The 25,957-nt window shown below is 28.2% G+C and overlaps 1 protein-coding gene across 1 annotated transcript; it reads right to left on the reverse strand.

The window, feature by feature from the left end:
* Nucleotides 1-4,793: 4,793 nt before the first annotated feature.
* On the reverse strand, nt 4,794-25,957 carry LOC107443740 (uncharacterized). Its single transcript, XM_087166677.1, has 2 exons — nt 22,783-25,957; nt 4,794-7,175 (listed from the first exon to the last, which is right to left on the reverse strand). The coding sequence occupies exons 1-2, from the start codon at nt 23,788-23,790 to the stop codon at nt 5,511-5,513; spliced, it is 2,673 nt and encodes an 890-aa protein (XP_087022803.1). The 5' UTR covers nt 23,791-25,957; the 3' UTR covers nt 4,794-5,510.

A 25,957-nucleotide genomic window follows, 5' to 3' on the forward strand; every position in this document is an offset into this window, starting at 1 on the left:
AAGATATTTAAATTCGGGGGAAAAAATAATAAAAAATTGCTAAAGCTAAACGAAAAGTAAAAAAAAACAAAACAAAAAAAATGCTTTCAGAAGAGAGACTGAGCGTTTAATCGCGAAACTGTGGCTTTTTAAGGTTTAAGGATATTAGTAAAAATTCCAAACAAAAGTACTTTGAAACGAAATAAAAGAACGGAATGGACCAAAAAACGTTTGATTTAAATTTCTGATTTTCACTCACTCCGTGCTATTTTAAGATGATTCAAGAGGTAGACTTTAAATAACGCTGGCTGCTGTCGATATTTCAGTTATGGGATCTCATAAAACGATGTCTTTTTACGAGATCAATTAGTCTGCGGTATTCGTGATGAAGAGGTTCAAAGAAGATTGTTGGCTGAATCCAAATTAACTCTTGAAAATGCAATTTCTGTTGCCGTAGCATCTGAGGTTGCGGCTTCCCAATCAAAGCATATTCATACACAAAATTCTTCTTATTCTGAGAATTCGGATGTAGTTGACTTCGTACGTGGTAGGAACAAAAGAAATAATGCGCGATTTAGTAAACAAAATTCTAATGTTTCAGGTAGTAGCAAATCGTAAATTCAAAATTCTAAAGTGTGTTTCGGTTGCGGTGGTAAACTTGAACGTTCAACATGTAAATTCAAAAATGCAATATGCCATTCTTGTGGTCTTAAGGGTCACATTGTAAAAGTTTGCCGGAAGAAAAATAAATTTGAAAAACAGCGTGCAAATGAAATTGAAGTTCAACCGGAATATTTGAATGTTTTAAGTTCTCAATCTCCGTTTAAGAAAAACGTTATTGTTGAGTTTGATAAGGAAAAATTAGAAATGGAAATTGATTCGAGTTCCTATTATTTCTTTGCAAACGTTGAATTAAGTTTTCCGTTCTAAGAAACCCGCGATCGAAAAAACTTTAATTAAACTGCGCGACTTTTCTAAAAATGGGATTTCACTAGCTGGCGGAAGTAAAGTTGAAGTTGTGCATAACCTTTTCAAATCTAAGTTAGAATTGTTAATTTCAAATAATCACTGTACGAATATTTTGGGGGTATTCTTGGTTTGAACCTTTAGAAATTTCAAAAACAGGAGTAAACGAAATTAGAACTGGAATTATCGAAAAAGTTCTTAAAAATTACGATATTTTTGATAACAAATTGGGTTCGTATACGGGTAATCCAGTATCGCTTCCTATAAATTCGGATATGGCGCCTGTTAGATGTAAAGCAAGAAGCGTGCCTTTGGCAATGAGGCCCAAAATAGTGGAAGGCGAGAATGCAAAGATAGATGTATATTTAACTTCAAGACGAAACAAAAAAAAAACCCTCTAATTTCATAAAATTTGGTTTAAATAAAAATTTTCCAAATCGATACGTTCTAATAAAAACATTTGAAATAAAAAGTATCTAATTAAACGTGGGGTATTCCGAAATTGCTACTTCTAATACGAGGTTTTAATATAATATAGATTCTTCGAATCTTAGTAAAAATTATAGTAAAACTTAGAATCTTAGTCAAAACTATAGGAGTAGACAGAGGCCGCAAATAAATTTTATGCATATTTATATTAGAAGTGGGGGGGGGGGGGAAACAATATCTGTAAAAAGTAGCGAATCCCAGTTGGGGTAAATAACGAAACATATTTGATTTTCGGGCGAAACAAAAAGAAACTGAAAGGAGTTCGGTAGAACTATATCTAAGAATCAGACAATCAAATTGGTTCTGCCGTATTTTCATCCTTTCTTCTTAACTAATGATTCGATAGCTTCTAACTATCTCTATGTTACTTTCAAGCTTATATATTAGCCAAGCTTATATATAATTGCGCACTATTTAGATTAAAATCTTAATTAGAATGGGGAATCGGAACATCCTCTGTTTATATATTTTAAAAATAAATTCCGCAATTAAAATCCGCAAATAAATATCTTAGTCAGAATTTTATCAAAATCTTAGGAATCAGTGTTGAGGATAATCACAGCATAAATGGATTTAAAATTAATAAGAAAAAAAATAATAATTCCAATTTACCTAATAAATCTAGTAATCCAAATAATCACCTTACATCCCCATTTAGTTATGTTATACAAACTGGTTTTTTATGATTTTAATTGCGTACATGCTATATGTGACTTTCAATTTAAATCGGATTTTTATTATGTTTCTGTTTTTTTTCTTTCGTTTAAGCATTGGCATAGTAAGCGTTTAATTTTTAAAGTCATTTTTAGCCCCTTGAAAAATATTTTTTTTTAAAATTTAAAAAGTTTAGACGGTTTTTAATTTAAATCATTTCACGATTATCACATTCATATAAGTGTTATTGTAAGTACCAAGATTTTTTTTTAAAAAAATACATAATTCAAATACAATTTCTGAGCAAAACAAAACAAAATTTAAGTATTAGTGGTAATTGACAGATTCCTTCATGTAGCATGAAAATGTGTTAGTTGTAATAATTTTCCTCACAACTTTTTCTTTCTGACATATAATTTCTTTTCTGGATCATTAATTCTTAGGGAAAGGACCTAAAGGAAGCGCGTGCCATACTGCAAATTTTTTTCAATACTTCTGATTTTTTAAAAAAATTCTTTCTAAGGATTTAATCCTTAAAAAGTTATTTTTTATTTATTAAAAATTTAGGTAATTTATTTATAATTTAACAAAATAAAAGTTTAAATTTAACAACGCAACAAAATTTAAGTAGGGTGACCTGGGGTAATTCCTGATCAAAAAATGCAAACATCTATTTTGTGAAAAAACTATTCAAGATAGAATTTTAATATTTACTGGAAATTTGAGGCTATATGGGATGAGTCCTATGCTACCTTCTTTTGTTTGAAAATCTAATTAGAATTTAAAAGATTTTAAATTTTTAGTGATCAGGAATTACCCCTTCTCTTGATCATTTCTGGGGTAATTACTTATCACCAGTTTTTATAGAAAATGGGCTGTTTAAAAATAACTATACAACGGTAATTAACAAATAAGACATTAAGATCAAACAAATAAACCAAAAAGATATTTTTAAGCAGCTATTAAAACGTTTTATTTAAAAGCCGGAATAAAGATTAACACTTCAGCTCTGGCAGCAGCTCTCACACTGAAATTTTCAATCTTTAAAAGAAATCTGCCATTTTTGCTTTCTAGAAGCTTAGTATCCTTTTTAGGCTTATAATTTCTCATCATATTTATATTAGGATAATTTATCAACTTAAAAATTATTCTAACAATGTACACACATAAAATTAAGATAAAAGAAAGGTAAGACAAGCTAGAAATGGTGCATATCAGAACACATTTGTCTTGTATACAGTTAAAAACAAATTTTGTGATTATACTTAAAATATATTTTATAGTTGTTCCACTTAATAAATATGAACAGTTATATAAGAAAAGACAATTAACTATTTATTCGCTATTTTTTATACTATAAGAAGAAATGATCATTGATCAAGAACTACCCCAGTGATCAATAATTACCCCATCTGTAGAGGGAAACATTTAAAATAGTTTCCTATAATCAATTATAATTTTTACAGTAGGTGTGAAACAATTAAACAAAAGCTTACACTATTTTTATATCAAAGAAAAAGAAAGTAAATCAAAATACTTATTATTAAGAGAAGGAGGGGGATCTTTGCAGAAATGTGCACAATTTGAAACCCATCCTTGAAATGGAAAATGTAGAAAGCATTTTAAAATATACTTATTTTGTTAAATTAAACAAAAACTATTATTAAGTAAATGTAGTTATACTTTAGTAAAGTGCACAAGCTTTCTTGTCCATATCTCAAATTAAAAAAAAATATTTTTTTAAAAAATAAAACTTAGGTGATCATTATTTACCCCAGAAACAGAGTGATCCTGAATTACCCCGGGTCACCCTATTATTAATTGTAATTTAATGCTGTATTTATTTAGTTTATAATTGAAGTTAGTAGTTTATGAAAGATATATTTTTGTTTAATTATATTTATTTTCCATTAATATAGTGAAATAATTTTCAAAGACACATTTGTTATTATCAAGAGTTTAATAAATTTATATTCTGATTTGTTTCAAGGATTAATTTCTTGGTAAAACTTGACTGAATATGATGAATGTTTTTAGAATTTTTAACTAATAAGTTCCATTTCATACGATTTTTCCAAGCATACGATTTTCTTAAATTTCGGTAGATGGTGACGTTTAAAACTATTTTATTTGATTATCCAATACCTTTTAAAAATTTCGTTTTGACTTTGTAAGGCCGGATTGCGTCAAATGCATAACTATATTAGGTGGCAGATTAAGCAAAATTTCTATTTTTGTAGCTTTTAAGGACATTCCATATCTAAGAATTACACGGTTAAATAATAAATGTATGTGATAAAATATCTTACTTTCTCAAAATTTTTCGGAAATAAATTATGAATAAAAAAAAAAATTATTTAACTTTTTTACATTTTGATTGTCTCCACAGAAAACCACTAAATGACACAAACATCTAAACTGATTTAAAGTACGGCATTCACTCAACTACGATAGTTGGGTAATTCTACCTTATAAATTCACCTTTTCACAATGATGAGTAATCTTTGGTGGCATAAAGTACAATATTAAATCATGCCATAATGTGAACTACCAGGATATTATTCTGAGAAAATATTTCATAATACACACAACAAAAATTGGACTAATAAACCTGATGAACTTAACTTTTCATAATGCTGCATAATGTGACATAAAATACAATATTAAATCACACAATAATGAATATACAACTAGAATGCTATCTATTTTGCGAAAATATTTTATTATCTGCACAACAAAAATTGGGTTTTTCAGCGTTAGGAACATGAGTGTTAAAAATGTTGAACATCTTTATTTTTACATAAAATATAAAAATAATTCACTGAACATAAACATGACTATAATAGCTATAACACTATTTTGCATAAAAAAATAATCCAAAAATAAAAGAAAAAATAAAATTTCTAAAAATGGCTAATGCGAATTTTTAAAATTAATTTCTTTAACCATTATGTCACCATGAAAAGTTTAATATTAAATAAAGTGCATTTCCTTTTAACCATATACAAAAAAATACAATATTTTGTTCAAGACATTTAAATTGCACTGAACCATTATAAGAAATGAAAATGAACTGGAAAGGTAGTACGAATGACACATTAAAATTATTTGCATATTTCATTATTTAAAATAATAAATTAGCAAAATATAGTTTTTAAAATTACAAAAAAAAAACCTTAAGATATATTTACTAATTTTGATTTTTAAATAGCTGGCGTGATTATTTATGTTATTTTATAAAAGTTTGGTTATTTACATGATCTAAGATGGGCAAATATGATTAACAAAATTTATATCAAGTAATCATTTAAAAAACTGTCATAATATTCATTAGAGCAATATTTTGGTAACATAAATACAAAATGGTGAAACCTTAGACAAAGTTTAGATTAAAGAACAAGATATTGATTTTATAAAGCAATCTATACTATATCTATATCACGAGTATGAGCACGACTGTGTTTTGTCAGTTTACTTCTTTGTGAGAAACTCTCATTACATATACTACAAGAATAAAGTTTCTCACCAGTATGAACACTACTGTGCCTAGACAATTTATCTTTCTGTGAAAAACTCTTATTACATATATTACAAGAATAAGGTTTCTCACCAGTATGAACACGAAAGTGTACAGTCAGTGTACCTCTATGTGAGAAACTCTTATTACATATACTACAAGAATAAGGTTTCTCACCAGTATGAACACTACTGTGTGTAGTCAGTGTACGTTTATGTGAGAAACTCTTATTACATATACTACAAGAGTAAGGTTTCTCACCAGTATGAACACTACTGTGTGTAGTCAGTGTACGCTTATGTGAGAAACTCTTATTACATATACTACAAGAGTAGGGTTTCTCACCAGTATGAACACGAATGTGTTCAGTCAGTTTACTTCCTTGTGAGAAACCCTTATTACATATGCTACAAGAGTAAGGTTTCGTACCAGTATGAACATAACTGTGTTCATTCAGTGTACTTCTAAGTGAAAAACTCTCATTACATATACTACAAGAATAAGGTTTCTCACCAGTATGAACACGATTGTGCTTAGATAGATAATTTCTTTTAGTAAAACTCTTATTACATATATTACAAGAATAAGGTTTCTCACCAGTATGAACACTACTGTGCCTAGACAATTTATTTTTTTGTGAAAAACTCTTATTACATATATTACAAGAATAAGGTTTCTCACCAGTATGAACACTACTGTGCCTAGACAAATTATCTTTTTGTGAAAAACTCTTATTACATATATTACAAGAATAAGGTTTCTCACCAGTATGAACACGAAAGTGTTTAGACAGTGTACCTCTATGTGAGAAACTCTTATTACATATACTACAAGAATAAGGTTTCTCACCAGTATGAACATAACTGTGTTCATTCAGTGTACTTCTAAGTGAAAAACTCACATTACATATACTACAAGAATAAGGTTTCTCACCAGTATGAACACGATTGTGCTTAGATAGATAATTTCTTTTAGTAAAACTCTTATTACATAAATTACAAGAATAAGGTTTGTCACCTGTATGAATACGAATGTGTTCTTTCAGTTTACTTCTTTGTGAGAAACTCTTATTACACATACTATAAGAATAAGGTTTCTCACCAGTATGAACACTACTGTGCCTAGACAATTTATTTTTTTGTGAAAAACTCTTATTACATATATTACAAGAATAAGGTTTCTCACCAGTATGAACACGAAAGTGTACAGTCAGTGAACTTGTTTGTGAGAAACTCTTATTACATATACTACAAGAATAAGGTTTCTCACCAGTATGAACACGGATGTGCTTAGATAAATCATTTCTTTGAGAAAAACTTTTATTACATATGCTACAAGAGTAAGGTTTCTCACCCGTATGAACACAACTGTGCTTAGACATACGATCACTTTCTGAAAAACTCTTATTACATATATTACAAGAAAAATGTTTTATTACAGGATGAAAAGCATTGTGTACAATAAACTTACTTTTCTGAGAACATTTTTTTTCACTCATACTGAATGAATAAGGTTTCTCAACAGTGTGAAGACTAATGTGAATAATTTGAGGAAAAATTCTTATTACATGAAATTAAGAGATAAGTTTCTTGCTTAATGAACTGTATTAATTATGGGTTTTTTCTTGTTTACTTTGAAAAATTAAATCCCTTCACTACCGGAGTACTAAGCAAAATCATCTTCTAGTAAGACATTTTTGCATCTGTTACTAGAGCAATAATCGAGATGGTGTATTTAAATTGTACTTAGATGAGTACAATCTATCGAATAACAGTCACAATATGCTACAAACATCAATCTTTTTTGCAATGAGATTAAAATGGAAATGCATAAATACGTGAAGAAATATGATCACTTTACAACAGGAATATGTTTCATTAATAGATGAATCTGTGAAAAGGTTAATTTAAATTATATTGAGTAGCAAAAAAAATTTTTTTTTTGAAACTATACTTTAATAATATTTCTATTTTGTCATACATACAAAGATACAAAACTAAAATTAAATTAAATTATTTCACTTCATGTTATTTTACACAAAAAACTGCAGAAACAATGAACCTCTTTATGCAGGATATGACTTCAAATTCAGTACACAGTGAATGAATGCATTCTCAGACACACTGCAAAATTAATGTTATTTATTATTAGAAAAACTTCTTATAAAAATGAACATGAAATTATCAAATTTGATTTCAGTCACAATTCATTTCACACACACAGTACAGAAATATGGTTCAATATATATTTTTAAGTTAGACAATATTTTTTTTCACTTTCACTGACTTAAAAGGTTTGAGATCAGATATAGCTATGAAAAAATATTTAAATTGCTAATTTCTGTATCAGTGCTCCATAATACATAATAAAGGCATACTCTTATTAATTAACATAAATATAAGAAGGTAAAAAAATTTAATGCTATCTAAAAAGGTTTATTTGCACAACCCACATAGAGAAGATATTTTCATAATGTGAGCAAGAAAATTCCAATTTAAATTACCTGTATATAAACTTCAAATCACATGCATATAAGAGACAGTTTAATTATTTGATATCTCAATCTATTTATGACTGTCAAGTAATGCAGCGCATGGAAGAGTTTGTTTAAAGTGCTAGTTAGATTAAAATAAATTAATTCTTCTCTCCACAATTAAATTATCATAGCTGCTTAAATAAAATTTTCCTACATTATGAACACAAAACATTTAAATGAAATTCCTTCTTATTACAAACTTTTTATTTAGAAGAGACGTAAAATGTGTTATAATAAAGAAGAAGAATTATTAACAACACTCGGAAACTTATAAGCACACTAACAACTACAAACATTAATTTTATATTAAAATATTTTTCTATTCGAACATCTTGCAACTATGTGCCTAATTTTGCTCAATTACTATGTCCCATTATTGTCCCAACGAAGAATGTTATCGCCCAGATAGAATATTGCCTTCAATAACAATATCCATTTCTGCTAGGAAGCATGAACACACACACACACACTGCATGAATAGCTAACTAATTATATGAATGGAACAAAATACACATTTTTTAAAATATTTAGGCACTCACAGCATGAATTTTATGTACCGTCAGCAAAAAGAAAATTTTATTTATTCATTCAATCAATTTTGATATCAGTATAAAGAAGATAATATCATATGAATAAAATCAGCATAAAAATAACCCTTTCTATAGATCTTAATTACTATGCGTGCAATTCACTTTACATTAATAAGGGTTTTGGATACGCAGTTTTATAAATTTTAGAATAAGGGAGAGTTTTATTACATCGTGTCCCCAAGTACGAATAAATCTTATAATTTCAAATAGCACACTATGTAAATTACAAATAAAAAACAATGTCATGAAACTTTTCCTTACACATATTAAATTAGAAAAAGACTTCTTCAATTCAAGCAAGATAGTATTATTCAAAATAGTTTATTTCAGTAAAGAATTCTTCTACAAACAAAGGAATTTATTGCGGTGAGAGTTGTTTACGTTTTCTGTTGCCTACCTCTGCTCACCTGATCTTCAGAAGCTAGTAAATATAGAATTATTTATAACTTTCTAATACGCCATCTGGGGAGAATAACAGTTCCATGTCTTTGACCACTCTCCTCTTTTTTTTCCGATGTATAATAATGTACCACGATATTTCTCCTTTTCTTAATATTTTTCATATTTAATTGTAAAAGATATTTTTTTTAAATTTCCATTACGCTTTGTTTTAGAACTATGTTTAATGTAGTTTTCAGTTCTTTATAGCTTCCTAACTTAAAAGACTTTAATCTATTTGAAAATCAAGATAGAAATTAAAATGCTTTCTTCTTCTAAAACTCTCAACCCCCTAATGGTGAAAGCATGCGAAGTGTTGTCATAGGCAGAGAGTTCTGCTCTACGCTACCTGTAGCCCATTTTGATCTCCAATTGTCACCGCTGAACTATCCGCCATTACGGAGCAAATAAGTTTGCTAGTTACGTATTGTAAACATTAGCGTGAGAGTTTGAAGCCCATTTAGATGCTTAAAGTTAATGATATAAGTAATTGTGCATCGATGAATTGGGCAAACAGTTTAAGAAAAAAGGCTTACTAATGTTGAGATTTCCATCAGATCTCGAAAAAAGGAAATGGGTAAAAAATTTCAGATTATAAAACTAGCAGCTGGGATATGGAGCTCACTCATGTGAGGTAAATACTCATTTATTCATAATTAATTAAATTTATTCATTGATATATGTTATATATAAACGATCTTAAGTTGTTAAAATTTGTTTCTGAATGTTTGGTTTAGTCAGTTATTTTAGAAATAAATAAGCGGATATTCTGAGTTCCTTGAATTTTTCAGTTCTAACTAAGATAATATATAAGAAATTTCATGGAAAATTGCATTTATAAAGTTATTATTTTTTTTTATAAAATATGATCTTTAAACAACATTATTTACTTAAACAATAATTTATTTAACATTTTTGAGTGCTTGCGCGATATAAATCAAAGTAAATAAAGGCAAGAGATTGGCTCAATAACCAAAGTAGCACCCAATGTTAGGTAGGTAACATCAGAAAAATCAAACATTATTCGGTACAACTTTCTAGTATTAGAAAGATATAAAAGGTCGCTTTTTTCGCTGCATTATATAATATTAGTTTCTATACAAACCAATGTTATTTAACTTTCGCCGCAACATTACTTTGCATTGGTTTTGTTTGATGCTATATAATATATTAGATTTCGAATTTTCTAATATATTGTGCTGTATTTTATTTTTGGAGTAAACAAGTGGAAGATTTGGATGGTAGAATGATTCGGTGATATAATTTTACTTAATTTTGAGTATTGTTGTGAAGCAGTAAAACATGGAGCAATAGTCTTATAAGTCATTCCATGCATTTACTTAACAATACAGAAATACTGAATAAAATTTATATTACCGAATTCTGCTACCAGCTATTTTCCACCCTTTTTTTCCTGGAATAACTATATTTCAAATTCAATTAAGAAATAATACTTAAGTTATTGATATTTTTTCTGTCTTTTATACAATTAATTATTTTTGATGAATTTATTCCATTAATCATTTTTAAGTGTTTATCTTTAAATTTAAATTTATTCTATTTTTTTCTTTTTTGAGAAATAATCCAATTAAATGAATCTGACCAACTTTATTAACTTTAGACATTTTTCATTTTATTCTAGTTATTTGCAATTTCCCATTAATCATACATTATTTTTATTCTGAAATTATAGGATAAAAACTGCATTGTATAATTAGTCCCGCAGTGAACTGATCGTTTAGACACGGTTCTCAGCAAATCACCGAAGTCAAGCATCACTGGCTGCGGTAAGTGCGCGGGTGGGTAACCACTTGGATCAGTCTGCGTAGGGACAGAGAGTGTGCGGTATTGGTCCTCGCTAAACTGTTCTAATGCTCGACTTCGCGTGCGGGTCGTCGGGCTACCGAAGCGAGGATGCCACCCCCTCTAGAGAGGATCAAAATTGTGATGGCATGTCTTCGGATGATCCTCAGGGATGTTTCCCAGACCGTCGCCAATAGCCTATTGCGCACTCTAGTACGATATAAATGAACTACAACAACAACAGCATTGTATAATTATAAAAATATATTTACATTTGAATTAAATGGATATTTTAAATTTAAAAAAGTTTTTTTTACTTAAAATTCTAAAACAAAATTGTTTAGTTTTTATATTGTCATTTTTTGTAATAATTGACACAATATAGAACATAATTGGAAAATATTCAAATTACTTACTACAACAAACATTTTCTCCCTGCTCTTTTTCACTGAAATTAAATGGAAAAATACGTAACTTTATTCTTTTAGTATCTGAAATTTTATTTAACAAAGAACCTGAAACTAAACCCAAACGCAACATTGAAATTTTTCCAGGGAGTGAAACCAGGAAAGCATCTCATATTATGAAAATTGCCAATAGTTTTTTATAATGCAATAATAATTTCTATGGGCCCATGAGAAATTTTCAACAATTTCATAAATATTTAAAGATGTTATGTACTAAACCAACAATCTTAGCAAAAAAATTATTTAACATTTTAATTTCAAAACCAAAAAATTTAGTAAATATGTTTTATCTAAATTAAATTTGCACAAACATATAATTGCATACGAGAATCAGATGACATCCGATAAAAATCTTAATGTCAATGCACAAATTAACTGAGATAAAGGGATTAACTGAATGCTTAGTAAAATAAGAGCTTTCTTTGATGATATGTTTTTTTAAATTAGTGGTGAAATTGTCGAATAATTATTTTTAAAAAAATCATTGCAAGAAAGGTTTGCAAGGATATATTTTTTCAGACACATGCGAGTTAATTTAAATCAAATAAATGTACTATATGTACTCTCTTTTTCTTTCTAAAGGATTCCAACGAATAAAAGAGTATACATTCTTATCAAGTTTTAATATAAATTTTCGTTTATCTTACCCAATTTTAGTTTCAACAGACCTTAGCACTGATCAACTGAATTTTTTAAATGGTTCTAATATTAAGTCTATTTTGAATCATTTTTAAAATCAAATTGCACATCCTTTTTTATTACATACAAACGAACATAGTGCAAGTTTTAATATCAAGATTTTCCTTTAGATCAAAAATAGCAGTTAATGAAATTTTAGCTACTTCTTTTATGCCTGTCGAAGTAGCAGCAGAACATTGTGATTCCGTAACTAATATTTCAAAATTATTGTTTCTCTTCCAATGACTAAAAATAATATTTTAAAAATAATTTATTTAATTTACCAATTATAAATGATCTAATCAGATCATTTATAATTGGCTTCGAAGCTCATATCATTATTTTTTAATCTCTTGTATCAGTTCTAATATTTCACCATATCTGCTTCCAGTCCAGTTGTTTCCTATATGACATTCATTTATGACAAGAAATGACTCCTTATATTTTTTGCTTTGATTTAGCCACCACTTTTGGTTCAGTGTATATTTTTTATTTCTGGGGGATTCGAACTGATGTTGTTTTCAAATACTCTGTGACGTTTTATATTGTAGTTGTTTTTAATTTCTAGCAGCAGCACTTGATGTGTACATCATTCGCTGGAGTGTAAAAACACTCCGCACAGACACATAAGGAATAACAGCAAATAAATAAGAAAATTAAAAACATTAAAATATTCAGATATCAACACTAGAAATAAAAGCAGAAAATCAGTCAGTTAGCAGTGCCTGCAACTGTTCGCTATATTGTAGTTTGTTGTCCATATTTTATGAACTAAATTTTTCTCGTAGAGACTCATTCCCGAAGACAGCCTTACGAAGTAGAAGTTTGGGATACTTGATGCATGATCCCTTCATACGAGTAATAAAAATGCTCGTCGACTTCCGTTACTACCATTTTTTTCGGCCTCTTTCATATTTCTTTGAGACTAAGCTAAAGGCGTATGTCTGAAGTAGTTTTGAGTACAAAGCTTCATCAATTCCTAACTCGGAAGACCTGGCTGTCAAAAATGACTTCTTTCATATTTCCTCATTTCTTTCATATTTCTTAACAAATTTAAGAGAATGAAGAAACTTTCGATGAAATTGCTCAACGAAGAAAAGGGCTTGATGGTCGTCTTTAATTTACCATTCATACACTCCTGTCGGTTGTTACTCCTGTTCAATAGATTTCCATATTTTGAACTCATAAGTATATATATATATACACAGAGTTGAACATTAGTAGTCGTAAACCCAAAATCGAGTCGGCTGTTCAACGACGGTGATAAAAAAAAACTGAAACTAGCCTGGTTGGTAGGGCACTGGGCCCATGTCCTACAGTTCGATCCTAGGCCGGCCGAAGACTTCCCGTGCAGTAAATGATGACAGAGACGCGTTAAATCTGTCAAGTCGCAAATTCCTCCATATTCCCATAATAAATCAGTACCTCTCGGGGGTACTGATCCAGCAGTTTCCATGTCTTCTGGATTGGTTCAAAATTACAAGCATACGGAGTTGAACTTTGGTAAATCAGTTGTATACGTGATTTTTTTAAAGGAAAAAACATAACTGTTTTCATATGATTTATTTTGGCTTTAAAGGCCTTTCGCATTGTATCCTATTGCTCTAAGCATACATATGTAGGTTTAAAAAATACATATATTATCTGCTTGCGCAAGCATGAATCGCATTTACGTGCAATCTCATGCAGTGGAAGTTCTCCCTCGTTCCGAATAAGGCTCCTCTATAGTTTAATTCAGTGGATCTAGTTCCGAATTTTAATACCTATATAATCTATTATAAGTTATTTCGAATTAGTTATCCTTCTTTTCCAAATAAATATGTACTTATAGCTCGCAAATTCACTATGTATTTTATTTTTAGTTTATTGAATACTTTGCTTAAAGATAAGTTATCTAAAAAAATAATCATTACTTAGTTACATTTTTTAATGAGTTAAATTTTCATTACAAAATTTTGTTTTATGCTAAAGTGTTTTTTGTAAATTTTAGATCGTAAGTTTGTTTTAAATTAATTTTTCCTTAAAAAACTAATATTTAACAATAAATAAATAAAAAGAACTAACTTATTACCCTATAATATCAGTAAATCAAAAATACTGTAATATAAAAAAAGAAAGAAAAAAAAACTTTTGAAAATGCAATTTAAAATGTTCATGACAACATTCATAATTTTTAGTTCGAATATAGTTCGCAAACTACTTTGAAAGTAGTTTGTTATGTAACTGATCATTGATTTGAAAATTCAGTAATCTGTTAATAAAGAATCCTTAAAAAGCCATAGGTTTATTTTTTGAATTATAATTAACTTATTTTATGATGAGGAATGAAAAAAATGACATCTGCATTAAAAACTTCGGCTGATAAATATCTTTAGCATACTATCTAAAAGTTTTGAATAATCATAATTAATAGCATTTGATTAAGAAAATTAGTATGCTATTTGCAATGGTGAATATAATATGGGATCTATAATATAATACAATATATTATTTTATTATGATATTTAAAAAGTTCTTTAACACTATAGTCCATTCCACCTTAAGTTGGCACTGGAGAGAAAGGTAGGAAATGTAATACTCCGCCTTTGAAAAGTAGTTCTTCGCTATTTTGGAATTAATTGCAGTTTAAATGCGCGTACAAATATAAATAAATGTTGCATAGTTAGAAAAGTATATCTTGAAACATTCATTAGAAGTTTTTCATGTTTAAATGTATTTAACTTCTCAGTAAAGCGAATGTGCAAAGAAGAAGGAGGTGCTTTAGTTTGGCGCTGAATTAGCTTTCAAGGACAAGGAATTGGCTCATTGGCTATGTTTCTACACTGGTCAGTCAGCTTTTCCATTCGCCTTGGCTTTGCTTAAGTGTCTTATCTCTTGTGCAGTTCTTTTTTTTTTTTTTTTTTTTGTATTTGATTATTTAATTTTCTAAATATTAACCTCATCTGTACAATATTTAATGAAAAAATTTTTCCCCTCAGAATAAATGAAAAAAAAAACAAAAAAACAGCCCAATAGACAGGTGAATATTATTAAACTGATGACAGTTGAGCATATTTGCTGTGTTGTGTGAACAACGCAGCAAATTCAACATGTGATTTTATTATTATTTTTTTACGACAAAAGAAAAAATTGTTTTCGCTTTATTCGATCTCTGTAAAGATTCAAATCTTGCGTCTTTTGCGCCATGTTTAGTTCTGAAGTACAATTCGCTTTTTATAGGAACTTAAATAATGTAAAAATTTAAGATTTTTAGTTTGTTCAATTAAAGGGACTTTTAAATGTTATCTGAAATACAATTTCCATTATAGAAGTGTTAATCCGTTAGTTATAAACTAATAAAATGTATAGGAATTGAAATAATTTCAAAAAAGACGCAAAATTTGAATCATTAATTTTTTTTAAACAACGAAAGGTTAATTTAAACCAATCAATATTTTAATAATTACTTTTGAAATACAAAGCCCAAAAAGCTGAGAAATCCTTTCTCTTATGTAGAAAATATTAAGATATTTCAGTATCTGACAAAATATTTCGAGACTAACTAATTCTACTGTACTTAAATAACAAATTATGGGGATTTTTCTCTTAAGCCTCCTTTCACCTGCAAAGATCCTGAAAAGTAAAGGAAAGTTCTGATATTTCAAAATATATATTTTCTTTTGAAGAAATGCGCCTACCCATCCAAGTAGAATTTCGCCTGATGAAAAATTGTGGATTGAATTCAATTCAGGGCTACCCCACAAAGAGTTTGCAGAAGGAACTGTCAACTGTTAAAATATTAAACGAATAACATGATAACCACCAGGATAGGTGGTTATCATGTTATTCAAAGAGTTCCTGTTGAGTCTAAGAGGGTGGGACAAACAGTAACATGGGCAACAAACAGTACGCCCCCCCATATGGATAATACTAATTATTTTTTTTCGGGTAAGTTCTTTTGTCTCTTAGAAGCAAATATATTTCAGAAAAAAAAATTTTGTAGTAAAAAAAAAAAACTTTTCTGAAAATTTTTTTTAAATTTTTTATTTATAAAAAAAAAAAGAACAGTAAATATTAAAAAAACATAGGTATGATATTTTTCATGATCAATGATTTCCTGCCTATGTTGACTTTTTCTTCCCCAACAAAACACCAATGAGGGATAAATTAATGTACATTAATCTACAAAAAATAAGCATATAAAAATAAATATTTAAAACAAAGTATTTATGCGCATCTATGCATTTCGTTTTTTTTTTTTTTTACTTAGATTTCATCAAAAAAGAATCTTTTCAAATATATTTTTCTTTAATTAAAATTAGTTTCGCTTAATTAAAAAATTATAATAAGAAAAAAAAACAGTAAGTATTATAAAACATAAGCATGATCTTTCTCATGATCAATAATTTCCAGCCTATGCTGACTTTTCCTTCCCCAACAAATCACCAATGTGGGATAAATTAATGTACATTAATCTACAAAAAATAAGAATAAGAATATAAAAATAAATATTTAAAACAAAGTATTTTTGCGCATCTATGTATTTCTTTTTTCTTTTACTTAGATTTCAGCAAAAAAGAATATTTTTAAATATATATATTTTTTTCTATTTAAAATTAGTTTCGTTTAGTTAAAAAATCATAATAAGAAAATCTGCTCTTTAAATACTAATTAAGAAATCAGCTTACAACTAGTATCTTAAAATAATAATTATGAGAAATGCTCTAAAAAATCGTGCTCTTTTCCGTATTCTGTACAAAATTTTAGTACGATTCTTGGTCTTAAAAAAAATAAAAATCGGCGTTTTGCTTTCTTAAACGCCAATACTGGTCACTTTCTCTCCCTTTGTTGCTACCTCATCCCCGTACTGACTTAAAGAGTAACCCAGTTTCCATGTAATCCGGTCTACCTACCTTTCTCTCCAGTGCCAACTTAAGGTGGAATGGACTATAAACATACCAACACTTAATATAATACTTATTTCTACCCTAGCAGGTCACATGACCGGACTTTCTGTTCCTTGATTGAATGTATGAAATATGGATGTTATGAAGGAAAAAAAAACTTTATTAAAATTAGACAAAATTGTATATTGCCAATTTTTATGTATAACAAACACAATGAATTAGATTTTCAATTCATTGCTCAACGATTTTTTTACATATTGTTTCCGTTGTACATTTTTCACAATCATATTTCTTCGAATTATTAGTATTCCTATAATTCTTATAATTATAATTCTTATTATTATTCATATAATTAATATTATTTCTTTTAAGAACTGTGATGTCTTGTTTGATATTTTTCTGGGTAAAAACTTAACATTTAGTTAGAAATGAAGTAAAGCTATCAAAATAAAATATAAGCTACTTATCAAAACATGTCGTTTTTGTCACTTTTTCTCACACAAAAATGCTAATCTTAAATTTCAGGTGTTTTCTTGAAATTTGAATTCACAGTTATTTTGATTGAACTAACTACGCAAGTCTTTGCAGAAATGTGCAACTAATCGAAAGCAATACTTCGAAAACGCACTACATCGTAATTTCTGATTCGATAACCTTATAAAGTAACAAATTTTTCTCCGTCAAATGGCCGGTTGTGGCAGAAATAGGTATACGACAAGTATTATTCGAAACAACAAAAAATAAATAAGAAATAATAGAATATTAATTGTATATAATTGTTAGAAAACGTCATGAAGTGAAATGTGCAAAAAAGACAAGCGCAATTTCGATGCAAAAGTTCTTTAAAGGTCATCTGACCGGTTAAGGCAGGGATGGGGAAACTACAGCCCGCGGGCCAACTGTGGCCCGCCGGAAGATTTTATCCGGCCCGCGGACAGAATTTTGACTAGCCGATCAGTGGCGAATATATCTACTTTGTTTAAAACTATTTTTGTTGATTTCTTTTTTAACAAAGTACTGATGACCTTTTCACTTTCTCTATTTTTGTTCTACAAAACATAAATTAATCAAAATAGTTAGCACAAACAGCTTTAACTGGTAAAATGTTGACAGCAAAAGTTCTTTATAGAATAGCTGTAGATTAGCTCCAACTAGTATTTGCCTTTCTCGAGGAGCAGACATATGGAATCTAATATAGGTGAATTGTACTTCACATGAGGCTGACTACGCGTTTTAAGTTCCAACGAACGGATTTTTCTGCCGGCTCGAGTTCTAACATAATTTACTGCGTATGGAAAAGTTGCACACATACAATGTCATTGTAAATAATGGTGAAATTATTAAATGTATAAAATGGCTACTGCTTTTTTGAGTTATTTGTAAACATTTTTTATCCCAAAATGGCAACTAAAAAACGCAAAGTTGATGTAGAGTGACGTGCACTCAATGATGAATTGACTTTATTTTATTTCAGAAGCTTTTACTCGGCCCACCAAACTTTTTTTTCTAGATTTTTGGCCCACGACCCAAAAAGTTTGCCCATCCCTGGGTTAAGGTATGTTTAGTGTTACATTTTTAAAATAAAGCTGTATTAATTTGTTGCATTAATTTTTTATTCCAAATTATTGCTTTTTTTCACTATAACTTTTTTAAATATTATTTATGGACTGACGACAAATAATATTAATATTTTAACTAATTTATAATTGCAATCTGTTTAATATTTCAATATAACACTTCGCTAAATATATTTTTAAATTTTTTCAAGAGAGATCCAGAGTGATTTTTTCCGCTGTGGAAGAACCTTGACAACCCTGATATTTGAACTTAAACAAGGTAAAAGAGTCAAAAATAACAAAGCTTTCTATTTATTAATAAATGGAAATAAATATTATAGTTTATAAATAATTGAAGAAAATTTTCGCTTAATCTTTTACAAATATAAATTTAAAACATGGATTTAGATTTCTATTTTACATATGTCGACATTTTTTTGTAAATATGGTCCAAATAGTGCGGTCAGGAAAGCAATCCTAAGTTTGGACCTCCTAATGCTAATTTTACTTCTTACATATTTCAAGAACTTTTTCAGCAAATTGAAAAATCTTTGAACACAATTAAAAAATTCGTTTCTCCAAAGATAAGTTCATGTAATAAATAAATTTCAACAAATACTTATCATTTTTTATTAATTTATTTCGAAAAAAATTTCGAATTGTAAGGTAGACAATACATAATTTTATAGTAGGCTAATTTTACATGGCGAAAACAAAATTTGTGCTAATCGGTAGAATTAGTGCCTGCGAAATCAAATTTTTTAAAAACTGCATATTTAAAATTTGATTTCCATGTCGATTTCGGTTGAACTATTCAACCGATTTCGCTCAAATTTTGTATTTTGCCATGTAAAATTTATATACCTTACAATTCAAAAGATTTAAGACTATGCTTACGAAATACTTACTAAAAACTATTTTCTTGCATGGGATTATTTTTGGATAAACGAATTTTATAATTGTATGCAAAGATTTTTTTAATTCGCTTTAAAAGTTCGAGATATGCTGAAATACGCAAAAAATAAAACTAACATTGGTGGGGGGGGGTCCAAACTTTGAATCGCTCTCCTGAATAAACTGCGGCTACCCCCTACATTTTGGGGGTAGAAACAGGACGGTTTATTCAGAGAAAGTACGTTTTTGTTTCTAATTTCGAGACTTAAAATATCGCTGTACTTATTATGTAGCATATTTGAAGTCACCCCCTCGAGCCATTAAGATTGAGTTCAAGAACTGGAAAATCCAATCATTAAATCAAAAGATACTCAGGTTTTTTTTTTGCGCACTGTACACCTCACTTTTGGTAATAATAAAAGCAACGCTCTGAATTTATTCCATCAATTCTTACTCATACTTAATACTCATCTATATTCTACATATCTTATGTATACACATATCTTATGTATACATATACATTTGTATTTTATGCATTTTTTGTATTTTATGTTCTTTAATGTTTTTTTTTTACTTGGTTTTTAATAAACATTTACCCGTATGCCCTCAATTGTGGCAGGTCGGGGTAAATATTTTCATAGCATATTCTACATATTTGTATTGATTCCTTTAAGCCTAACAAGAAAAAAAATTATTTTTCTTATTTTTTAATGAGAATGTCATTTCGGTACCTATCTACCATAGTTCTGTCCTCAACAATGATTTTTTACCATAGTTGAGCCATGGGTTTTTATTTTTCAATCAAATTGATCGAAAAATAATAACTCAACAAAAAATAATAAATCAGAAGTTCTCTAGAGCATGCCTGGAAAACCTAAAACGAGGGCTAACACAGCAGATAGATACTCTTGCAACGTACTTCGAATGTAAAAGTCCCCCACTAGATGGCACAAACATCAAAACTGATTCAAATAATAATATTAACACAACTACGAAAGCTAGGTTACTCAACCTTATGAATTCAACTTTTAATAATACACAGTAATCTTACGTTATATAAAGTATAATATTAAATTACGCCATAATGTGAACAGCCAAGACACTATTCTGAGAAAATATTTTTTTTTACACATGCAACAAAAATGAGATAAATAAGCCTAATGAATTCAACTTTTCCTAATGCGGTGTAATTTCATGTGACATAAGATACAATATTTAATTACACAATAATTAACATGACTATAAACAACTAGAATGCTATCTATTTTGTGAAAATATTTTATTACACGCAACAAAAATTAAGTTTTTCACATTATAGTATGATAATAATCATCTTTATTTTATATAGAACAGAAGAATGAATTACTCCACATGAACATAATTATTATAGCTACAACACAGTTTTGCTTTAAAAAAAATTCTTCAGATATAAGAAGTGATAAATTTTAAAGAATGCCTTAAACAAATTTTTTAAAATTCATTCTTTCAACGAACTAGCAAATGGAATTTTAAAGTAAATGTATTTTATTTTAATCGTATATAAACAAAAAAAATATATTTTATGCAGATATTGAAATTGTACTACAAATGATAAATTCAAAAAAACATTTATGAAAATTTTTTAAAACTTTACTTCTTTAATCATTATGTTACAATGCTAAATTTAATATTAAATATAGTGTATCTATTTCAAACATATACAACAAAGTAGAATATTTTATGTAAGACATTTAAACTGCATTGATCCATTATAAGAAAAGGGCTACAGTAAATAAATATCTCACCTGCACACTAACACATATGTAAGCATTTTATAACAAGAAAATTATTTCATGAATATCCATGAACTGGTAAGTTATTACAAATGACACATTGAAATTATTTGCTTACTTCTATATTTAACATAATAAATTAGCAAAATATAGTTTTTTGAATTAAGAAAAGACCTTAATAAAAATTTACAAATTTTGATCTTTTAATAGTTTGAGTAATCTTTTGTGTTCTTTTTCAAAAGTTTGATAAATTATACCATCTAACGCGTTCAAATGTGATTAATGTGTGATTTATATCAAGTAAACATTTAAGAAACTGTCATAATACTCATTACAGCAATATTTTGGTAACATAAATATAAGATTTAAAAATGACGAAAGTTTGAAAAAGTTCAGATTAAAGTAGTACAGGAAATTGATTTTATGAAGCAATTTATACTACTTTATCTATATGTTTCATACTTGCAATTAAATCAAATTTACTTCCAAACAAAGAAAATTTACTTCTCTCTGGTTTTAACTTAAAATATTTCGTAGTTAAAAGAAATGAAAAAAATTGCAATAGTACAGCATGTGCTGTTAGAAAATATTCATTAAATAAAAGATGTTACATATAATTTTAATTAAAAGCTGCTACTGAAGTGCTTTTTTTTAAATTTTTTTTATTAAGAAATATTAACTACAACTCAGGATTCTAATGCTGAAAGAATAAATAACAATTTATATTTTGGTCAAGCAAAACTGGTTGTAAATAAAGTAATGTTATCCTGTAACCAAGGTCACAACTTCTTCTAAGATGTGCTTAGAAGGATTTATTTAAATTACAATCCACAATTTTTCAATACTCAAATTTATTTTACAGGCATTACATATACTACAAAGAAATAAAAATACAATTAAAAATGCATCACAAAATTTAAAATATTTTGAAAAGAAAAAAACTTTTTCAGCTTCATTAAACTGTGTTTAGCCCAGTGACACTTGTGTGAAAAGTTTTACTTATAACCGAAACAAGAAGAAAATTTATCCTCCGTGAAAAATGGTCTATGTTTCGTCAATCTATTTTTACACATGCTGCAAAAGTGAACACACCAGCATGAGTCAGGACATGATTGGAAAAATTATTTTGACGTGTGCAACAAGAATAAGGTTCCTCATCAGGGTCAACAAAACTATGATCAGTTCGATTAGCATTTGTTGAGAAATGCTTATTACAGATCCTACAAGAATATGGTTTCTTAACCAGTATGAGCATGAATGTAAATACTTATATCACTATTATTTAAAAAACTACTTTATCATATGCTATAAAGATATGGTGGCTCACTAGTATGAACAACACAGCATTTAGTCAGATAACATTACTGAGAAATACTCTTATTACATTATGTTACAACAAACATAAATAAAGTCAGTCTTTTTGAAGAAGAAAAAAACTCTTTTTAAACACATTAGAATAATGCAGTATTATACCAGTATGAATAAAACTATGATATGTTGGATGGTCTTTAAGTGAAAAAACAAACTCTTTCTATGTATACAAGAATATGGCATCTAAGCAGTGTGAACATGAATGTGACGAGTTAGGTAATCCTTTCTTGAAAAAGTCTTATTACATACATTACATGAAAAAGGTTTTTCACCAGTATGAATACGAATGTGGTTATTCAGAAGATCTCTTTGCGAAAAACTTTTATTACATGTGCCACAAGAATAGGGTTTCTCACCAGTGTGAGTTCGAATGTGATTAGTTAGATGATCCTTCCTTGAAAAACTCTTTTGACATACACTACAATTATATGGCTTCTCACCAGTATGAATGCGACTGTGTATAATCAAATGACTCATTATCACAAAACCTTTCTTACATATACTACATGAATACGGTTTCTCACCAGTATGAGTGAGGATATGTTTAGCTAGATAACTATTACTTGCAAAACTCTTTTTACATATACTACAAGAAAAATCACCAGCATGGACTCGGCTGTGTTGAGACAAACTGCTTTTACACAAAAAACTCTTATGACATATACTACATGAAAAAGGTTTCTCACCAGTATGAAGACGACTGTGTTTAGTCAAATAACCTTTTTCTGAAAAACTCTTAGGACATAGATTACATGAAAAAGGTTTCTCGCCAGTATGAAGACGGCTATGTTGAGTCAAATTACCTCTAACTGAAAATCTCTTATTACATATACTACAAGAATACGGTTTCTCACCAGTATGTGCACGGCTGTGTTCAGTCAGTGTACTTTTTTGTGAGAAACTCTTGTTACATGTGCTACAAGAATAAGGCTTCTCACCAGTATGAACACGACTGTGTTCAGTCAGTTGACCTCTTTGCGTAAAACTCTTATTACATACACTACAAGAAAAAGGCTTCTCACCAGTATGAACACGATTATGTTGAGTCAAATTAGCTCTAGTTGAAAATCTCTTATTACATGTACTACAAGAATAAGGCTTCTCACCAGTATGAGCACGAATGTGTCCTGTCAGTACATGTTTTTGTGAGAAACTCTTATTACATATACTACAAGAAAAAGGCTTCTCACCCATATTGTGCTTAGTGAGAAGATCTCTTTGTAAAAAACTCTTATTATACTCTTATACGACAAGAATAATATTTGTCACTAGTATGAATTTTGTAAAGTTTAGTCAGACTACTTCTTTTTGAAAAAATCAAGTTACATATATTACAAGAATAAGGTTATCTTACAGGATGAAAAACACTGTTACAGCATATGTTTACTTTTCTGAGAAAACTTTTTTCACTCATACATCCCAATTAAGATTTCTCAACAGTTTGAAGACAAATGTTAATGTAATAAAAATTTGAAGAAAAATTCTAATTACAAGAAATGCAAGAAATAAGACTCTTCCTTTTATGATTGGTATTAACTGTGGGTCTTTCCTTGATAACTTTAAAATTTAAATCACTACACTACCTGAATAGTACACAAAATCTTGTTGTAAAGCAATTTTGCATGTGTTACTAGAGTAAGAATCATAAAGGTAGAGATAATTTGTGTGTAGTTGAGTTAGATCTCTAGAAAAACTATCATAAACATGCTGTAAGAAATAAACACATCAATTCACTTTGCAATGAGATTAAAATGGAAAGGCATAAATATGAGAAAAAAGATAGAAAATCTATTCAAAATCAAAATTTTGCTATTTTTTTCTTATTTGATACAAATAATAGCTATAATTAAATAATGGAAAACCTAATTATTCATTGATTAATATGAAGGTTAGAATTCAAAATAATTTTTACTACAGAAGTAACTTATTCTGAATTAAATTAGGCTCTTATTAGCATGTTACAAAAAAGAGCATTTTGTGTAAAGTTACTTATACGTTGACTAAATTTTTTAAAGAAGCAAAATAAAATAATGTAGAAATATGATCATTTTGTTAAAGGAATAGATCTATTACTAAATGCATTTACCAAAGGATTAATTTAAATTTGATTGAGTTGTAAACATCTTTATTCAGCAACTATATTTTCATAATATTTCTGTTTTGTTGTCCATACAAAGACACAAAACTAAATTTTTTTTATTTCACTTTATGTTATCACAAAATGCAGAAACAATATACCCTTTTATGTATGAGATTCATTTAAATTCAATACACAATGAATGAATGCATTCTAAGACACACTGTAAAATCAATGTTATTTATTATTAGAAAGACCTCTTGTAAATTTGAAAATGAATAAACAATAATGCTATTTACAATTTAGTACATGAAATTATCAAATTTAGATGATCTCATTCATAATTTGTTTCACACACACATTGCAAAAATATGGTTCAATATAAACTATTAAGTTGAATTTTTATTTTTACTCACTTAAAAGACTTGACATTATAAATACAATTTTTTTTGCTTTACAGGTACATTTTTGGATCAGTGCTCTATCACACATATAGTAGGCATGTGTTTATTCATTAAAATTATAAGAGTATCAAGAAAATTTAATTCTATCTATCTATAAGTATTAAATTGTATAAACTGCACACAAATATTTTCTCTTACTCACTGCGAAAAAAAAAATTAAAATTGTTTATATATGAATATCAAATCATGTGTGTTTTATAAAAGTAAGAGATAGTTTAATTACCAGCAACTGTATTCGGTATCTTCAATTCTAATTGATTTACAACTGTCTGATAATGCACTGTATGAAAAAGTTCATTCAATGTATTACTCAGATTCAAACAAATTAATTCTTTTTAGATTAATTAATTTATCACAATGACTGTCAAAAGAAATTATTTCCATATTGTGATCACAAAAAGGTTAAATAAAATTACTTTTTAGAAAAGAAATAAAATGTTTTCTAATAAAGAACAAAAATTATGAACTGCACTTGGAAACTTATAAGCACACAAACTACAAAAATAAATTTGTAAGTATAAAAATACTTTTCCGTTAGAACATCATTGTCACTATGACACAGATACAATTTACTGTTTATGACACAACATAAAAAGTTATGTCATATGTTGCCTACATAAAATAATATTGCCTTCAATAATATTTCCTTTTGCTAGGAAGCATTAAACACTAATTGCACGAATAGTTCATTAATAATATAAATCGTACAGAAAACACTTTTTTAATTATTTATTACGCACAACATGAATCCTATTTACTGTTCAATACTGATCCTTTTTTAAAATCATTTTTAGTATAAAAAAGATAATATCATGAGTAT

Source organism: Parasteatoda tepidariorum, chromosome 6 (assembly GCF_982258835.1).
Source record: "Parasteatoda tepidariorum strain Cologne lab strain chromosome 6, Ptep-v5.0, whole genome shotgun sequence".
Lineage (NCBI taxonomy): Eukaryota > Metazoa > Arthropoda > Arachnida > Araneae > Theridiidae > Parasteatoda > Parasteatoda tepidariorum.

What these genes read in the sequence shown, in the direction of transcription:
- LOC107443740 (XM_087166677.1), bottom strand. Translation starts at nt 23,790, where the DNA reads ATGGGTGAGAAGCCTTTTTCTTGTAGTATATGTAATAAGAGTTTCTCA. An exon ending in ACATTCATGTTCACACTGCT is followed by an intron (nt 7,176 to 22,782) that starts TAGATGCCATAT and finishes ATCTCTTAATTT; the next exon opens with CATGTAATAAGAATTTTTCC.